We start from the raw sequence: 19,691 nt of genomic DNA on the forward strand, positions 1-19,691 counted from the left end.
CGGATTAACAGAAGATAAGTACTTCTTGATGTTTCCATGGGTGTTCAGAAGAACAGGACATGATGGACCTTTTCAATTAGGTCCTGCACATCACCTTTCTTCTTGCTTCTCTCTCTCACACACACACACCACTTCACCTCTCAACTCGCTACTCTCTCATTACCTCATGTCTCGCTTCTCTCTCTCACACACACACATACACACACACTACCCATAGCAGATGAGCTAGCTGATACAAAGCCATTTCCTATCCATCTCTCCAGTCTGCTTTAAAAAACCATGAGCTGATATATTGCATTCTGTGTTTGGTATCGGTAATTGGAGCGAGCCAGGTAATTGTGACTCCTGGGCGTGTGGACCTCCACTCTCCCCCAAGTTCCCCTCCATCATTCCACTCGCTGATGGGAAATAAGGCTGATGTTTGTGTGGCTGATTTTTCTGTGCCACTGCCACTGCCGACCAAAAGCAGAAATAACAGGATTGTCAGACTGTTTATACCCTAGTACACACATACACACGCATTCAGGTGGAAAGGATTTTTTCCCCTCAAATTTCATTTCAGTCACACAGGATTCCCTCTCTAGATACTGCAGCACCCCCCACGTGATACTTTACCCACCAGCAGGGAACATAGGAGCATCATACATGTTAAAGCCTCTTCTAATTTTGATCAGATAAGATTGTTTTTACACAGTTGAAGTATTGCTGTTGAACTCTGCTGTCCCTAACGTCCCTTATCCACTGCTGACAGTTCCCATATCAGGGAGGGAGTAGCTGTTTGAAGTCATTGTGGATATTTCTGAAAGGGCTCAGAGGAGCTGAGCTTGGCAATGTTTGTGTGCGTAACATGTAGATGTCCAAATATACAGAATGTGTAGACTCTCTGGTATGCCCAAATGAAATGAAATAGTGATTACAAAGAAATATGAAATATATGATTTGTGAATTACAGCAATTTCAAAAGCAAGTGTGTGAATATGTGTTCAGGTATGTGTATTTACGTGAGTCAAACATGCACGTGCATGGACTCAGTGGGCATACTGTGTGGAGGTTCATTCAGAATGCATGTGTGTTGTCAAGAGTGTTTCTAAGCGCTTGTGGGTCTCACTGGAGGAAAGGAGTGAGATGGAGAGAAGGGGGGCCTGATTTCTTTACCCTTATTGACAAATCATGAATAGTGTGTGGCAGTGTTGTGCAGTAAACACACATGTGTGTTGGATTGTAATCAGCTCTCTGCGTGTGACGGTATTCTTTTTAGCATAAATCCCTCATTTGTTGTCACTCAGTGATTGCGGGTTGAAATGCCATGAAGTAATGAATAAAAATGGCAGTTTCTTGTTTTTATATAATGACCTCATCTCCAACACTTCAGTTATTCTGGCTCAATCTACCTGTCTTTTTTCCCATCTGAGCTCCGAAAACAGTGGGTCAGTGATTGCATTGGGGGCAGTGAGGAGAAGGCTGGGGATTGGAGAGGTATAGAACGGAATTACGGTGAGAAATGGAAGGGACGAGGAGTAACTTTCAATGTGGAGGATTTCTGATGCAAAGATATACAGTATATAAAAAACAATCGGCTAAATCAGTTGACTGTTTCTTGTACTTGTTTTCAGATGACGTGTTATTGTCACTGTACTCATGCCCAGGCAGTTATATTTCTCACTAGTTTATTTATTCTGAAATGACGAAGGTGCCTTCATTCATCCACTTGTTGAGTGCTGCCAACTCATTAAAGCCCCATGACCTCTCAGTTTACATCTGCTGAGATCCCTGTGGTTATTCTCTCTGTTTCTTTGTTTTCAGAAGATGAGCATGACTAAATGTAAATGACATTTTGGGAATGGAGAGCAAATAGATACAGAGTTATGTCTAGGTTTGAATGAAGGACAGAGGAGAGAGAGGACACAAGGTGGGGGAGGTGACGAACTGTGAGAGGAAGAGTGCAGTAACTGAGTGGTATATAACAGCCCTCTACTGTTCCACCGTCATTCTGAAACCACTGATGCTGAAACACAACAAACAGACTGAATAGGGAGGAATACCTGGCCTTGGGAGAGAGAGAGAGAGAGAGAGAGAGAGACATGGAGGGCACCAGGCTTGAGGTGCTTGTTGTATTCCTATCAGGTCAAATTAGAAGCGGGAAGGGAAAAGGGATGAGAGAGAAAATGTTATGGTTGTATGGAAGCAGCAATGTCTGTAGCTTGCATCTCAGCAGATCTGGTAGGTTGGTCGTCTGTCAGTTGTGTTTATTTCATGGCTTTCTGTCATACTTCATTTATCTCGGTTTACATTTCCTTTTCTCCCGCTCACTCTCTCTCTCTTTCCTCTCCTCCTCTAATCTCTCCTGTGCATTGGCCCATCCTGCCCTTCCTTTCCTCTTTTCATCTCTCTCTTCTTTTCTCTATTTATTCCTCTGTCCTCCTCTCCTTTCCCTACGGTTGGTCTGTCTGGATATCCTTTTAATGCTGCAATTCCTCTGTACTTCTGTGCGTACATAACCACCCTCATCCCTCTATCCCCCCTTCCCACACACACACACACACACACACACACCCATACGCTGACAACATTTATTCCTGTTCATTAACCTGGACTGAAGAAAATGTTTCTCATAGTCTCATGAATACCTTTCACATAACCTTTAAATACATCAACCACTTGGAAGTACAGGGGAGGAGGGATAGGTGGAAAAGGGTCGTGAAGGATGGGAAAAAAGAAAAACGACAAGAAGGAGGAGGGGTAGGAGGGGTGTGTAGAGCCATGAAGAATTCTGTCCACGGAGAAAGTGGAAGACTAGCGGAAAAAAAACTCATAGCTGTATGATGTCAAACACTGTTTGTGTGTGTGTCTGTGTGAATCTCAGGTCATCATCCAATAAAATGTCTTCTTCATAAAGACGCTAACATTAAATTAATCCCTCACTTTCTCTGTCACCTCCTTACCAGCGTCTCATCTTATTCACTTTCCTCACAATGTTATCCTCTATTAGTCTTATCTTGTACCCGCTTTCCTCCTCCTTGTATCTATTCTACTTGTCTTTTGCATCTTATAGCAGTTATAGACTAATTGGCCACATTTCCACGTTCTCCACTCACATGCCGAGCGGTGGTTATTATCTGAAGCACAGTGACATAGAACAATACCTCAATATCTGCCTCTCTGGCTCAGTGGAGAAAGATAGCTGGAGTAATGGTTCTCCTGTATTTACATATTGTTGATGTCAAATGAGAGGCTTCTCAAAGGACTGTTGTGCATGTGTGTTTTAGTATTTCTAACTCGTCCTTTAATGTTGAGTTGAAACACTGAAAGGTGAAAGACTGAAGCCTGAACACAGATGTTGGGAAAGAAGCAATAACCTTAATGTTCTGTTGCTGGGAAAGAGAGACATTGTCAAAGCTCTTAGAGGAAAGCCTATACTGTGCAAATGTGAAGAAGTCACAGCCCAGTGACAGTCCTACTATGGGAGTCTCTGTTAAGGGAAACTATTTGTGGTAAAATCACTATTTACGATTCACTCAGATGCTCCCCTTTGGGGGGGGGGGGGGGGGGGGGGGGGGCGGGAACGCTGATGGTGAAGAAGGAGAGAGTTTGTTTGTGTACCTGTCTGAGAATCACTGGAGCAGAGAGAGCTAGGGAGAGGAATAAAAAAAGAAAACGACCTTGGTCAGTCAGTGTAAAAAAGGGGCTGTGTTTCAATGGTTTGTCTTAAGAATATCTTGAACTTTTTGCTGTCTCAATCTACCACAAGTATCCTTTAATATCGGGTTTTCAAACACTTATTACTGTGAGACCGTTTTCTTCTGTCCATGAGGGAATGTTCATCAGGGTACAGACATCTTCTTCCTTTGTGTCACCTGATTCCCTTGATGCTCATTAACTCCCAGTCAAATCATCCCATGTCTCTGTTTGTCTGTTTGGCACCCTCCTCCCCTCGCCCCCAACCCCTTTTCATGATCTCTATTAATATCATCCCACCTTCTCTCTCTACCTTATCCCTCCCATCTGTTTATATTCCTCCATCCCTCACTTTACACGCCCCTCTTTTGTATCCATTCCTTCAGTAAGGATCAGAAGCTACAGAGGAACTCCCAGTACATATACAGTACACACACTCATACACACACAGACACACACACTGCTAGTCATCCTGGGGAATAGAGAGATGAGAGTAGAGATAATGACCACATAGGCATTCCCTAGGAGCATAGGATTATGGTCTCTTACCTTTGAGACCCTCTCCCCCCCCATCCTACCACCCCACCACCACTACCTACCTGAGGTGGTGTATTGACCCAGCCTTAATCAGTGGAGTCCTTCAATGTAATTTCATCCCTCAAGGCTTACTGGAGTTCAGTATCTTTAACAGGAGATGCGAGCATTTTGCTGCATAGTTTCACCCAATGTCTTCACATCTCTGATTGTCTTTTGTTATTCTTCACAAATTGGAGTGAATTTTCATTATTTAGATTTCCAAAGATGTATTCCTCCCTCTAAAGAAAATAATATGCTTAAAGAATAGGGGTCCTCAATCATCCAATGGATATAAATTGACTTAAAGACCCGGGCAAAATAATTATTACGTGCAGTTTGAACCAGGATAATTACTCTGGGAGAAGATCTGGAGAAGTAAATCGGAAGGGTGTCAGAGGGTGGGGCTGAGATGCTGCTGGGTACAATAACTTGAGATATTGGCACGAGTGACTTTTCTAAAGTGAATTAGAAAGATTTTTGTCGGTGGGCAGCATCATTGTCCTGCATGGAGCACATTAGTGAAAATATCTGCATTATTTAGGAACCTGAAATGAAGAACACGATTAGCCTGTGAGAAAGAAGACAAATTTGGTGGAAGTAGTCCTTCGGGCGGGGAGGGGGAGGGGATATACGCGCTGGCTGCACATGAATACCGGTACCCGCCCAGACTATGAAGCAGACGCTCATCTCTTTATCGCGCACTGGCATGTGAGATCTCAGCTGCTGGACTCGGTGACAAAGTAAGAGGCTTGGCATGGTGGTCAATCCGGCCGCCTCGGCTGAGATGGTAAGCGTTTGTGGGACTCTCCAGACCCGTTCATAAACAGGTAGGTAACCAACAACATTGCGATGAAACAATAGATGGACCAAGTCATCTACCGACAACATATCGCTGTGTCAATTAAACAAGTCGTAGCCTACTTTTCAAATATATTTATATGACTGATTAATCATGACAGTGTGAACTAATTTATGTCTTCCCTTTTCCACGTTTTATGCAGGGACAAGCGGACACTGGCGCGCAGGGAGGCATAGGACAGGTATTGGACCAATTTGCATCTATACAGACGGTGAGAGACGTATTAATGTATATTATTAAGAGACTACTACATGAACACTTATCATGTAAAATTAAAATCTAAAAATCAAATCAATCAATCACCTGAATTTAGATGCCAATAGATTTAACTTTGACAGACGCTAAAGGGGATTGTGTTGACCTTTTTATGTTAACCTTGCTGGTTCAGTTCTGTTTTTAAACAATCTTTCTGTATGATAATAATATTTTAGTATACTGATGTTTATGCTATGTAGTAGCCGACAGACGATGTCATGCTTTTATAGATCCACTGCTGCCTCGTACTTCATCATCAAAAGTATTTTGTTTAACATGGCTACGGCAAAGGCTGGTGTACAGGATACATTATTCATGAGAAATCAGTGGTGTATTTTTGTTGTCGTTTTTTTCCACCCCTTTCACCCCATTTCCACTTACTATCACAAGACTCACTCTTGGACACAAATAAACACACTCAGCTCCATCTCGGAAGCTTTTCATTTGCATCCATTAATGAAGCACGTTGCGGTGCACTTCATGCAACAAGAAAAAAAGTAGTCTCGTTAAAATATTAATAGGATATTTCTTATTATTTCCAGTTCATGCCAGAAGATTTGATGCAAGAACATAACGGCGCTCCCCGCACGTGCACACATGATCACTATAGGCTACTTCACTATTCATTCCAATCCGGTGATTACATTCTCTTAAATCTTCATAATTACATCAACTAAAACAGAGAGGGTGCAGGAATACTCTTTGTCATCTGCAAACGCCAATGCAAAACACATCTTTTTTTACTGACACTGCCCCGGGCGTGTGTGTTCAAGACGTCTTATCCATGTCAATGATCCTTAAGATGAGATTTCATCCGTGTCTCTTGACTCATAGCAGCGACTGTTTATTTCCTTCAACTTCAAAAGGACATGACCATGATGACATTTGAGAGGAAAAAAGCATCTGGCAATGAAGTAAAAACACAGTGTAAACTGCAAAGAATTGGAAAGTGGACGTCATAAGATGGTTTGACGCCAAGTCATCATCATGAAATCATGAAAGTCATGAAAATCTAAATGATGTCCTCAGATTGACGTTTCACACCTTCATGCCAGAGCCAAAGCACTTGAATTTGTTGGAGGTGATTGAGTGCTCTTATGATTAGGCGTGTAGAAAGTTGCAAAGTACATGGGCACAAGTAAGCATCATATTTCTCATGGAACCCTAGAAAAATAGCTAGGCCCAGCCCACCATCTCCATCTGTGTGTTAACTGAAACGTGAAGATTAAAATTTCATAAACTCACAAGCCATTAATGATGTTATGAGTCACTGCGTCTATTTTGAAGACTCCAAGGTATAAATTGACATGGAACATTGCGTTTACGGAGTTCCCTGAAAGCGTGAAAACAAAAGACATACAGTGTATTAGCAGCCTTTATTTTGCTGGGTCCGTCTGCAAATCTGTCTGTCAGTTTGTCTGCCTTTCTGTCCCTGTCCGTCCCCTCAGATCTGTGTTATATCGGTCTTATGGAAGAAGAAAAAGAGGGGGAGATGGAAGAGTACAAAGGAAGTATATCTGAAGAGAGACTGGGGAGTGGGGGAGAGGTTTAAAAAGCAATTGAGTAGGACAGATCATACTATGAATTGGTTAAATTATGTAGCTCACTGGGGAGATTAGCCAGGAAATTAGGGTTGCAGTGACCGGGGTGCAGTGACTGGGGTGCAGTGACTGGGGTGCAGTGACCGGGGGTGTGAGGAGTTACAGTGTGGATAAGTCACTTAGGCACTGCAGTCGAGATGGATGGTTTTCAATTAGTTTTGTACCTCTGGCGCATGTCTTTTGTCGTTTATCGGTGTAGTAAAGAGTGAAGACTAGTCTCAGGGGAGCTTTCTTCTGCACCTGCAGTCACACATACATCACTGACGTCAGGTAAGTCACGGCCACAGCCGTGCCCCCCTGTTTTTGGTTTTGCCCTGCCCTAGTGTTTCCCTGTCATTGACCGCGTTTCCCAGATTCGTTTAGAAGCTCTTAGCTTCTAAACGAATCTGGGAAACGCGGCCATTGTCTTCACTGTCTCGTTAGCTTCATTGTGTCCACCTGTGTATCGTTTGGTTTGTTTATTTAGGTTCCTGTTTTGTGTCCAGTCTTTGTCTTGTCTTTACTACCCATGTCTTGTTAGTACCCTGTCTGTGTCCCTGGCTTTTTCATGATTAAACCCTTTGTTTTTGAAATGGCTGCGTACTCTTGTGCATTTGGGTCCTCCTATCCCACCTCACACTGTGTCAAGGTAGATCACAATAGAGAGAATAATGAAACCTGCAGTCCAGTCCACCTCTATCCACATAGATCTAATGCAATAAAACCAGACAACCAGAGGGCTAAAAAAGCCCCGGGTTATTTTGGGGGGAAACTGTTTTTTCTTTACGTGTTTGTGTCTGAGTGTGTATCTCTTCAGACAGTAAGCTGACAGACAACAGAGAGGCTAAATAAAGTCCAGGGTGGTAGAGTACATGGAAGCCTTAACATTTTCAAAACATATTTCATTCAACTAAGTCAAGTTTATTCTGCAGGTCTCCTGGATATTTTAGAAAAAGAGATAAATGGAAGGTGTCCTTTTCCTCTCTTCTGGTCTATCGTGTATCCCTTCAACCCTCCTCCTGTCCTCTCCTCCTGTAAATGATCAGGAACTTTAGACATTTAGATATAATAAATTAAGAATTGAGATGCCATCATTACCCAGAGCCAAAACAAGTACATGATTCCGGAGGACAGAAGGACAGAATGAATGACTTGCAGTGAGAGTATAAAAAATAGGAAATGATTCATGCACTACCAAAGGAAGTGAGAAAGTGTGTCTGCTAGAACTTGTTTTCTTCAGTCTGGCAGCTGGTTGGCTTGCTGGTCTGTCTGCGACCTGCATCTTTAGCGTCTGCTTCTGTCTTTGAACCGCTGACATTTCCTGTCACCAACATAACCTCCACCCAATGTATGAGTTTGTGTGAGTGTAAGAGAAAGATGGATGATATAGTAGCTTAATGAAGCTCATCAGACCAAGTCATTAGTGAACTGTTCAGAATGTGGTTGATGCTGGTAATGTTGAATGATTGGCCCATTATAATTAGCAGTTGTCAGATTTGGAAGCAGAGTTGTGAGGCTGAGCAGAAAGATGACAGACCTTCAATCTTCACTGTATCCCCCAACAGTTCACTAATACCCGCCTTGCTCTTTATATATATATATATATATTCTTTATATATATATATATATATATATATATATATATATATAAAGAACTGGATGTGTGAATTCCAACCATGTGCATGTCTGTGTGCTCCTAAGTGCATGTCTTGAGTGTGTGCAAGTGACCTGGGACAGTGCTGGGCATTTAATGATGGTCACTGGGGTGTATCGAACAGTTGACCCGTACAACGTCAGCTAAAGGTCACACTGAGAGTGAATCACTTGGGGACTCTGAGCTCATTACGAAAATCCAGAAACGCCACACTGTCATGGTGTGCACACATCAGAGTCAGTTAGGGTTTACCTGTAGACATCCCACAGAGTAACATTTACATTTAGTCATTTAGCAGACACTCTTATTCAGAGCGACACACAGTAAGTACAGGGACATTCTCTCTGAGGCAAGTAGGGTGAAGTGCCTTGCCCAAGGACACAACGTCATTTGGCACGGCCTGGAATTGAACTGTCAACCTTCTGATTAATAGCCTGACTCCCTAACCGCTCAGCCATTTGACCCTATTGACACGCTGACATGCGTGGGTGCGTATATGTGTTTCTGGCACTGTGCCCTGATCTGCTTTCCTAACCACAACGGTTTGAGGGGTTTCTTCGCATTGCCATGAAACCTAGAACAGGACTCCTGAATCGTAATCACGTGTTTAAATATCCTCCAACACACATACACCCACAAACACTTATTAGAAAGAAAAAGAAAATGGCGTACTGTGTCAGACAGTGGTTTATGTTGCAGCTACTGCAGCTGATAAAATGCAGTTGTTTTCACACTGTTGAACTAATTGTCCATCTCCATATGAAAATAACTATCCCAAGTGTTAGCTCTTTCATCTGGCAAATCGTGCAACTCTAGGGGATTCTGCACAGTGGGTTCAACTGATTGAATGGAGCTTGTTCTGTGGATTATTCAGACATAACAAGGAGGACTAAATGTACGATTGTTTTTCTGTGTCCTGTCTTCTAGCCAGTCTTGTGTGTGTGTGTGTGTGTGTGTGTGTGTGTGTGTGTGTGTGTGAGGTTGGGATTGTGATTGGGATCATAAACGGTGGACGTGATCTTTTTGGCCATGAAGTGCTTCAGGAGTCGTTTGGGTCAGGATGTGGAGAAACAAGGTGCCAAATTGTCTACACCTCGCTGGGACAGCATCTCTAAAAACAAGGTAATGGAAGAGTATATGAGTATAGGATATTTAAGTTTATGATATACAATGTTATTGTGGATCACATTATCTTTAATAAATGACCCACAGGTCCCCACAGACCAGACCATGGTGGTAGGGGGCAGGGACAAGGACTTATACACCCAATCAGCAGGTCCACTGAGGAAGCGTCGCCAGCGATATGTGGAGAAGGACGGCAAGTGCAACGTTCACCACGGCAACGTGCGAGAGACATACCGTTACCTAACAGATATTTTCACCACGCTGGTGGACCTGAAGTGGCGCTTAAACCTACTGGTCTTCACCCTGGTCTACACATCCACCTGGCTTTTTTTCGGTCTCCTGTGGTGGCTCATTGCCTACGCCCGTGGAGACCTTGACCATACCCAGGACAGCACCTGGATACCGTGTGTCAACAACCTCAACGGTTTTGTCTCTGCCTTCCTCTTTTCCATCGAGACGGAGACCACCATTGGCTATGGCTACCGTGTCATCACAGACACTTGCCCAGAGGGCATAATGTTGCTGTTGGTCCAGGCTATCCTAGGCTCCATTGTCAATGCTTTCATGGTAGGCTGTATGTTCGTCAAGATCTCCCAGCCCAAAAGGAGGGCAGAGACACTCATGTTCTCCCACAAGGCGGTGGTGTCTCTACGCGACGGCCGGCTCTGCGTCATGTTTCGGGTTGGTGATCTGAGAAACTCGCACATTGTGGAGGCCTCTATCAGAGCTAAGCTGATCCGCTCCAGGCAGACCAAGGAGGGCGAGTTTATCCCCCTGAACCAGACAGACATCAACGTGGGCTTTGACACCGGAGATGACCGTCTGTTCTTGGTGTCTCCGCTTATCATCTGCCATGAGGTTAACGAGAACAGCCCCTTCTGGAACCTCTCCCAGGAGCAGCTGGCCACAGAGGAATTCGAGATTGTCGTCATCCTGGAAGGCATGGTGGAGGCTACAGGTATGGGGAAATAAAGAGTGGGTTCAAAAAGGAAGAGAAGATAAGTTTGAAATTGGGAAGGGAAGTTAGCTATGGAGTTTCTGCCAGTGGAGTCTTGACAAAATGGTGAAGTATGGAAAGCGATGTTAGTGTCTGTGAGCAGATGACAAGTTTGACACAATCTCCTGACAAAATGACTGACGATGGAAGTGAGTGAGAGTCTCTGGGGATTTGCTTTGTGAGGCAGGGGTACCAACAGACAGGGGTACCAACAGATACCCCAGAGGGTCTGCCTGTCACTAATTAACGGTAGTCTGAGATGTTCCTGTCGTGCTCTGTCATTATACTCCACTAATTAGCTACTGTTGTCCTGTATGCTAGGGAGCTGTTGTGGTGAGCAAAGGGGGAGGGGTCCATCAATAGAAGGGCCCATGGTAAATTAACAAGTCTGCTCGGAATGGCAATATGTTTCCTCCTGCTGGCCATGAATATACATATTTAGGTGGAGAAGACGGTCAAGGCATGGAGCTATAGATTTCTCACAAAGACAACCGCATAAAACATCACAGATGTATTCCCTGAGTCTTAAACCTGTAGTCCTAAATCTGCTTTCCCTCTCCAGCAGTATGTTTTGTGGAGTGTGCATGTGGCATGTGTCTTATGTATGGGATTTTTTTTTGGGGTGGCTTTAAGGGTTTTAAATGGTTATATGTAGCTTTATAGCTGTTATCATTACTGACCCCATGTCTCGCGGGATAATGCAAATTAATTTCGGAAGTGCTGCTTATTGCTGCTGACACGACTGTCAAAAAAGGTGTCCCCCACTCCAATACACTTTAAATATCATTACAGTGTATGTGCACATATGAGTATGATTGTGTGTCTTTTTTGTGTAGTTGCTTGTTTGTTTCCTTAGTGTTATTGGTAATATGGATGGTAATGGATGTGGTTGTTCAAGGTTCACTAGAGCAGAGGATGAAGTTATTTATAGAGAGTGTGTCCCTGTGGTGAGTTGGGAGGTGCTGGGTAGGTGAATGTGTGGGTATGTGTAAAAGGGTGGATGTGTGTGTGTGTGTCTGTACGTATGTGTGTGTGAATGGGGAGACTGATCTGTGTACATGGGATTTACAGATTAAATGCTTATCTCTGACTGTCTTGTCAACCTACATTTCCCCTGATCTTAGACGGTATAGAATCAGAATTAGAGAGTGAGAAATCACTGGAAGGCATGGAGACGAAGCCTAATGAACCGTAATAAGAGCTACTAATAGCACACTTCTTGCTTTAATTTCTCCTCCCTATTTCCCTGTCCTCCCCTCGTCCTCTTTTCTCTCTTTTCTTTCCATCCCCCCCCTCCTCCTCTAGGGATGACATGTCAGGCCCGGAGTTCCTACCTGAGTTCGGAGGTGCTGTGGGGCGAACGCTTCACACCTGTGCTTTCCCTGGAAGAGGGCTTCTACGAGGTTGACTACGACACCTTCCATCACACTTACCCCACCCCAACTCCCGCCTGCTCGGCCCAAAAGCTGGCCGAACTGGCCCAAAAGGGCGAAGCCTTCCCTCTGCCCCCGCTCTCCCCTCCGCCTCCTCTCTCCCCACCTGCTCCCCACTCTCCACCGCCGCCCCAGACTTTGCCTCCTAAGCAGCCACGCATGGAGGAAAAGACAGATAAAGCAGACAAGGGGGAAGACAGGGTGAAGGGAGACAGTAGGGGAGAGGGCGTAGTAAGAGGAAGAGAGGGGGAAGTGAGTAATGAAGGGGAACTAAATGGAGAAAATATCGGTAATGGAGAAGCGTGCATGATGGACTACGGGAATGATTTATAACATTTCAGATTATGATGCCAAAAACGGTTAGTTTAGTAGTATCTCACCTGTGATATCACACCTGTGGTAGTGACACTGTGAAAGGCGGTGAGGTGCACATAGAGGACGCAGGCCACTGGCTACGTCCCTAGCACTTATACATAAGGAACTATGACGATCATTGCCAAAGGTCACAAAGATGTATCTTTTAAACAACATAGTATTGTGCCAAGATTTAGAAATAAAATCAATTGGATGTTTGAGTGTCTATGAGATTTTTCTTTACATAAAAATGTATATGTAATTGATGTTGTTAAATAAATTGTTTCGCCAAGTAAATTGTGTCTCAGTGTGAACAAATAAACTATGTGGATTTCACCATATAATCTGTCTGAATCTGCCGGTGTAAAGTTATGTCTTGTTTTTGTTATCCCATAATATGTATAGTTTACAAACACATAAATTAAAAAAAATGATAAGCTTATTGGAGAGGTTTTCTGTGAACCCAGTGAATACTGAAAACTCATGACATTGCAAAGTATGTCTTTAAATAACAATACTTCCAAAACAAGAGAATGCCATCGCTGTCAAATTTTATATTGGTATACATCCATAAGAATAAAAATCATTTTATTTCGTACATTTCTGATATCTGTGTTTATATGCTAGGGGGCCAGTGTATTATGTGACTCACTCACACATATATTGCGGCGAGGGACCTCACCTCACAACCACAGGCAGAAGTTATCCTTGCAAACAGAGCCCTCTAATGGACAAAGAGGCAAAGCACAACGACCGTGTTGTTGTAGACCGCGGTGCATTGTGGGAGTGTGCGATGTAAGCGACCACATGGGCAGCTAGGGAAGTGTAGCGTCTGCAGAGTACACGGAGAGGCAACTTCGGTGCAAGCAAGAAAAGGCGCAGGCAAAAACTGATCAAGACAACGACAAGATATGAGACCAGGTACTTTTGATTATATATACATACTACTCATATCAACTATAAATTGTGCTTGGTGAACGATTTAAGAAGATTCAATAACGTGACTTAATTGTGTGAGCATTTCGGCCTGCTTCGTAAGGGTTGCTATTATTTAAAGCACGGATATCGTTCACAAGATTAAGTTCACATTTCTTTATAAAATGTAATGTGTGTTCTTGGCTAGTTTGTGAATGCTGTAACTGTCGATGTGTAGCACTCAAAACAATAAGTGTACCTATCTGGCAAGTTCTGTAGCTTGCCCACATGGCATCAGAATTGGTATTTTAGATAGTCTGGGAAATCTACACGTGGTGTCCACGAGCGACTTCCATGTCTTTCTCCACTTTTTCAAAAGACTCGTCAAAGAAAGCACTTTGTTAACTTAAGTAGAAACCAGTATGGCTAGCGAGTTCATTGTAATTTATTTTCAACAATTTGGCCAAAACGGGCCCCACAAGGTCAATCATTAATGGCATTTTTACCACTTCTTGTAGCGTCCATTTGAGTTTGTATGTATACCTTTTTAACGCGAATCCGACTCAAATATTTCTGATTTTATTCTTCAGGGTTCAGTCCGCGGGGTGACCGTGGCGGTCGAGGCGGCTTTAGGGGTAGAGGAGGGTTCGGAGACCGTGGAGGCAGCCGTGGCGGATTCGGAGACCGTGGTGGATTCGGAGACCGGGGTGGAAGAGGCGGATTCCGCGGCAGAGGTGGTGAGTAACGTCAACACGAGTTTCTTAAAACAAAATTCTCTGCGGTCACAATATTAAACAGCCCAGGGTTTTTTCTAAACCAGAAATTACAATGTATCATAAATGAATGAGCTGTCCATAACATTTGTTATTCTTTTAAGGTGGTGGTGGCTTTAGGTCTCCCGAGGGTGGCTTCAGAGGCCGTGGAGGAGGCAGAGGTGCACCAAGAGGAAGAGGGGGTCGCGGTGGTTTCAGAGGGGGTGCCAAAGTCACAGTGGAGCCTCACAGACACGAAGGTGAGATGAGTAACACATTTGCTGTCATTATAAAATGCGGGATTTAAATGATTACCATATACAAGGAATGTTTTGCTTTGTCCATTGAATTGATTTATCTACCATATTAATATATAGGTGGAGGTTAACTGTTGTGGTCATATTTCTTTCAAAGGTGTGTTTATCTGCCGTGGTAAGGAGGATGCTCTGGTGACCAGGAATATGGTGATTGGAGACTCGGTTTATGGAGAGAAGAGGATCAATGTTGAGGTGAGCCTTTTCACATCATACATTGCCAACATCGATGCCCTGCAGTCGCTGTAAGTACAGTAAGAATGGAGAATCTGTAATTATTTTTTTTATATAAACAGGAAGGAGAGACGAAGATTGAGTACAGAGCATGGAACCCTTTCCGGTCTAAGCTAGCAGCTGCTATATTGGGGGGGGTGGACCAGATCCACATCAAGCCTGGTGCTAAGGTCATGTACCTGGGAGCTGCCTCAGGAACCACAGTGTCCCATGTGTCAGATATCGTTGGACCTGTGAGTTGATCCTTCAGTCCTTGCTCTAATGCACCAGTTCTCTTGAATCTACTAACCATCCTTTTGCTATTGATTCCTTTGTGTACATACATACATACATACATTCATTTAATTCCTTTCTCAATAACTGTCTGACCCCGTGCTGTTGCTGCTTCCTGTTTGGACAGGAAGGACTGGTGTATGCGGTGGAGTTTTCCCACCGGTCAGGTCGTGACCTGCTCAATGTTGCCAAGAAGAGAACCAACATTATTCCTATAATTGAAGACGCCCGCCACCCACACAAGTACCGCATGCTTGTTGGTACGTTCACCAACTGAATTTAGTGCCATTTCTTTTGTTTGCTATGGACAAACTTCAAGAGCCTCTATTTACACATTTTTTTTCTGACTTATGGACCCTTCCTTTCTTTGTACCTGGTGTTGGCAGGCATGGTGGATGTCATCTTTGCCGATGTTGCCCAGCCTGATCAGACCAGAATAGTCGCCCTCAATGCTCACAACTTCCTGAAGAACGGTGGACATTTTGTCATCTCCATCAAGGTACAACACTTTAACTGCATCCAAAGTTGTGCACACAGTATTTGTACCATTGTTATTTTTTGCTGTCTTTCGCAGGCCAACTTGTGCTAATAGGGATGCATGTAACATTGAGTTTCATCTTTCAGGCCAACTGTATTGACTCAACTGCCGCCCCAGAAGCCGTGTTTGCTGCTGAGGTGAAGAAAATGAGCTCAGAAAACATGAAGCCCCAAGAGCAGCTCACTTTGGAACCATACGAGAGAGATCATGCCGTTGTTGTGGGCATCTACAGGTATACATCACCTCATGGCTTCTCTTTCCTGTTTGTATTACTAGTGTTAATGTAAATCCCTTTTGGGGAACGGAGTGTCGAAATAACACAGAACGTCAATTACATGTTGACTACTGATCACTGACCTTAAGATTACTGACCGAGTCTTGACTAACGGTTCTCTTGAATGTGGTTTAGGGTCATGCACTGACTATCTTCTTCTTTTGTAGACCACCCCCCAAGCAGAAGAAATAAATGAGCCATCCCTTGACATCTGTGGCACAGTGACTGTAAAATGCCATGTCACCCCTTCGCCACTGGAGGGCGCCAGCTCACAGCTCACAGACTCTGGAATTCTTCTTGCTTGCTACTTAGTACAAACATGTACCTGTTTTCAGGGTTAGGGGCTTTCAGGTGAAGTATGACACCCACCTGGGAGAAGAGCACATTTAAGATGGGGACTTTCCAGGGGATCCTGTAACTGTGTACTGAGTAACTGTACAGAGCTTGATATAGTGATTTATCTTTGTGACATTTAACTTTTGTTTTTATTTCTTCATGCAATCTTGTCCACTTGTATAGGTTTGCAGTTAAAATTTATCAATGATTTAAAAAAAAACAAAAAACTCCATAGCAATATTTCTTTGTTGGTTGACGTCAAAACACATTTACTTTTTCTGACTGTAATATTGAACCCTGTTTTTTTTAATAAAACATGTATTGACGTGTATTCCAGTCTACCAGAAGATAGCTTTGGTGAATTTATTTACTTTTACAACCTGTCATTGTGTTGCTCATGCTAAACTGGTAGTCTGAGTTTTGGGAAGCCCAGTCATTTGAATTCTAACCCATTTGTCTACATACTGCGCAAATTCGAAGAGATATGACAAAACGAAATAATATGTTTTGAAATGGTATGACATGATTAATTGACATACAAGTTATTCTTACAACCGCAAATCGCAGAACAAGACTGTTAATTGTTACTCGATGGGTGATTGCAGTGCGTTTGTTTGGGCGGCCATTTTGTGGGGAAATATCTTTGGAAGTTCCGAGAACGTGCTTCAGTGTCGAGGGCGCGCTTTCGTGCAGAGTGCAGACCCTCCTCGCAGACTAGAGCTAGCTAGTGCTGGTGTGACCAATATCAGATCCTTAGGCCTGCATCCTTCAAGCCTTTCTGAGATCTGGATGGGTGAAAGCAATATGGAGTTTAGCGTAGTTGGCCAATAGGCGAGTGGGTTGTCGTAAGAGCAACATGTCTTACACCAGTCACATCCTCAGAGATCTGCACAACAGCGTAGCGGGTAGGGCGTAGAGGTTGATTTGTGACGGAGCCCGTGATTAACGGGCAGAGAGGGGGGGTCCCTTGCGAATGCTCATCGCTAGTTATAGCGGTGCGACGGAAAAACCCCAATTTTGTTTTGATTGTTTCTTTTTTACACACCTCTCATTCCCTGTATCCCCTTAAATCGTCTTAACTAGCTGGATAGTCAGTGGCTGGTTTGGAAGATTTCTCGACCAGCGACGGACCAAGACCACCATAAGAAAATCAAGAATCACCAGGAAGGGGATATAAGAAGGTCCAAGACAAGAGTTTTTCCGGTGACAGATCTTTTCATCCTAACCCGCGCGGTATTGCTGTACCTTTTTTATTCTCGAGCTACTGAAATTAGCCAGTTGGCAAGCCAAGGTGCCGGGCGGACCTCGGCAAAACCGCGGGTTGGTCTTGCGCGTTGGGTTGGACTGCGCTTTGGAGACTTCACTGAACACCGAGTGTTGACGGGAATTTATTGCTAAAACGACACGACCCTCCTTGACAGGATATCTCACCCAGCAGATAGGTGGCCGTTCGGGGGGAGGGGGGATTGGTTTACCGGCGAAGTCTGCCCGGTAGCTGCGGTGGAGGTTAGGACGGAGGGAGAGAGGGATTCCTAATGGCTGCTCCGGGAAGCTGGATTTGAACCGCCGCCTGAGGTAAGTGGGAGAACGATTAATTCGTATCAGACGCGGTGTTATTCATTGAACTTTATATGCAGTTTTCTGTTTAACGTCGTCATGATTGTATGTGTGTGTGTGTCGTTATGATTTTGATGAGATCGATGGAAGACTGATGCTATACTCGCATCCTCCCATCCTTGTCCCCTAGCACCTAGGCAGGGCGCCGCTCTCCATCGCCGTGGTGCTAGCTAGCTACTGTGCAGGCCACTCACTGCTAGAAGGACAATTTATGGGTTTATCTATCTATTTAAATCCATTGTTGTCCTGATAAACCAAGTATTTGCGATCGCAACCCCACCAAATTGTGCATGTCAGTAGTTGATGAGAATAATTTGCTCGAAGTTAATATCTGTGCAGTGATGGAGGACTGCGAATCAGATTAGTGAGCGATTTTGCACAAAATTGGGCTGCTGTTCCTGTCTCTTGCTTAAACTCGGGATTCATCCAGTTCAACATCTGCAGTGGAACCATAAAATGAAGTAGTATGTTTGGAAGTCATCTTGCCAGTAGGTAAGCTGCTACCCTTTGGTATGCAGCTAGGCATCATTGCCATACAGTAAGCTAGCTACATCCATGATCATCATGCCTTATTAGTATAGGCTTATAACTACGAAATCCTCCCGAATCCATGCCTCTTGTGCCTACTTTATACCTGTCTAACTCAGAAGTAAGATTCAGGTCATTTCTCATCACACTCGGCCATTATTTTATCTGCAATCTCGTTAATGCAAATCTGTGAAGAGGATTGATGGTGCAAGAACCTCTGCATCACCGGCCACTGCATTTCTGTTCTTTATAACAAGAGTGCACATAGGATTGTATGCAGTCCAAGGGGGGAAACATCTGGATTGGATAATGTCATGGCAGAGCGATGTTCTTCAGTGTGTTCGCTATGAAGGGTGACATTAGAAGTGTCCCTCCCTTCTGTCACCGGCATACGTGCTCACACGCCTGTGAATCGGCAGGGGCGTGCTGCATATTCTGATGAAACTGAAAGAGACTGTGATTGTGAACGTGTTTGAGAATATTTTTCCTCTCCAATTGTGAATAACCTTTTGTCGCAAAGTCATCCCAGGGATGAATGTTGGTATCAGCTACACCCTTCATTTCCATCTAACGTTCTGCGCGAGTCTGTCGCTGTGGTGTTGAAGTAGAAACGCCGGTTCAAAATGGATTCACTGCCTCAGCCCCAACCATGATGTTGCCACCGTTGTACTGCAGTCACCATTCTTAACCGTTAATTACTGCTCGAATATGATCTATACGCCATCAGAATTTGCATATTGATCAGATGAATCGGTCCACTCTTTCGTCCTTTGTTTAGAACATGTTTGTAGGTCCTAGCCAACTGACAACCAGTCCATGTCGGTTTTTAGTTGAAGGGGTTGGTGGCAGGTTGACATTGTCTTGAAGAGTCATTCCCAGATTATCAGATCACCAACAGCCATATGTAGCAGGTATCGGGCACAGGTTAGTTTAATACAGCACTCACACATCTTACATGTTAACATGGTCTTTATGTTATTGGGGCTTATTCAGGAACCTTTTGTTTATGATGGATTTTTCCCATTCTGGGTCCCCTGGTGTAGAGTTAGAGAGTTAGAGATGGCAAAATTATTCAATTGGTGGCCAAGTAATAAACTTTCTTTTACATGCCAATGGGTGTGTTTGTGTGTCATGCCAACACCCAAGTTAGCAGGCAGAGAGGAGCTTTCTAAAGTAATCAAGTTAGTAGCAACTGTTAGTTGGTGACTCCCAAGTTTTCTGCACCTCATTGTTGGTTTATGTCTATGTTTTCCCTTGTCCAGCCAATGGATGGCTTGGCTTACTAGTCTGTCATAGAGACCATAGTCCTGCTATTGATTTACTTCTCCGTGTGATGGCTAAGGGGTACTGGGACACCCACCCACTCAAAAGTTTACTCCATATCAGGGACCCTACACCACAG

At 43.9% G+C, this 19,691-nt stretch overlaps 3 protein-coding genes across 3 annotated transcripts in view; all 3 read left to right on the forward strand.

The window, feature by feature from the left end:
* The first annotated feature begins 6,833 nt into the window (after positions 1-6,833).
* On the forward strand, positions 6,834-12,693 carry kcnj21 (potassium inwardly rectifying channel subfamily J member 21). Its single transcript, XM_084669152.1, has 4 exons — positions 6,834-6,865; positions 7,390-7,418; positions 9,873-10,682; positions 12,027-12,693. The coding sequence occupies exons 1-4, from the start codon at positions 6,834-6,836 to the stop codon at positions 12,485-12,487; spliced, it is 1,332 nt and encodes a 443-aa protein (XP_084525278.1). The 3' UTR covers positions 12,488-12,693.
* A 588-nt stretch (positions 12,694-13,281) lies between these two features.
* On the forward strand, positions 13,282-16,491 carry fbl (fibrillarin rRNA 2'-O-methyltransferase). Its single transcript, XM_084710001.1, has 9 exons — positions 13,282-13,429; positions 14,014-14,160; positions 14,301-14,435; positions 14,590-14,684; positions 14,786-14,956; positions 15,124-15,256; positions 15,383-15,495; positions 15,621-15,766; positions 15,976-16,491. Exons 1-9 carry the CDS (start codon positions 13,420-13,422, stop codon positions 15,998-16,000), a joined length of 975 nt encoding a protein of 324 aa, XP_084566127.1. The 5' UTR covers positions 13,282-13,419; the 3' UTR covers positions 16,001-16,491.
* A 361-nt stretch (positions 16,492-16,852) lies between these two features.
* dyrk1b (dual-specificity tyrosine-(Y)-phosphorylation regulated kinase 1B) overlaps positions 16,853-19,691 on the forward strand; it is a 29,792-nt gene continuing 26,953 nt past the window's right edge. Inside the window, exon 1 of the mRNA XM_084709991.1 lies at positions 16,853-17,719. The gene's annotated coding sequence lies outside the window, so the exon portion shown is untranslated. The remainder of the gene's footprint in view (positions 17,720-19,691) is intronic.

The sequence above is a fragment of the Hypomesus nipponensis genome, chromosome 2 (assembly GCF_054491055.1).
Source record: "Hypomesus nipponensis isolate SF chromosome 2, ASM5449105v1, whole genome shotgun sequence".
NCBI lineage: Eukaryota > Metazoa > Chordata > Actinopteri > Osmeriformes > Osmeridae > Hypomesus > Hypomesus nipponensis.

Coding starts and splice junctions, on each gene's coding strand:
- kcnj21 (XM_084669152.1), top strand. CDS start 6,834: ATGGAAGAAGAAAAAGAGGGGGAGATGGAAGA. Junction 7,419..9,872: donor GTCCACCTGTGTATCGTTTG/GTTTGTTTATTT, acceptor ACACCCAATCAG/CAGGTCCACTGAGGAAGCGT. Junction 10,683..12,026: donor AGGCATGGTGGAGGCTACAG/GTATGGGGAAAT, acceptor CTCCTCCTCTAG/GGATGACATGTCAGGCCCGG.
- fbl (XM_084710001.1), top strand. Junction 14,161..14,300: donor CGGATTCCGCGGCAGAGGTG/GTGAGTAACGTC, acceptor TATTCTTTTAAG/GTGGTGGTGGCTTTAGGTCT. Junction 14,436..14,589: donor GGAGCCTCACAGACACGAAG/GTGAGATGAGTA, acceptor TTTCTTTCAAAG/GTGTGTTTATCTGCCGTGGT.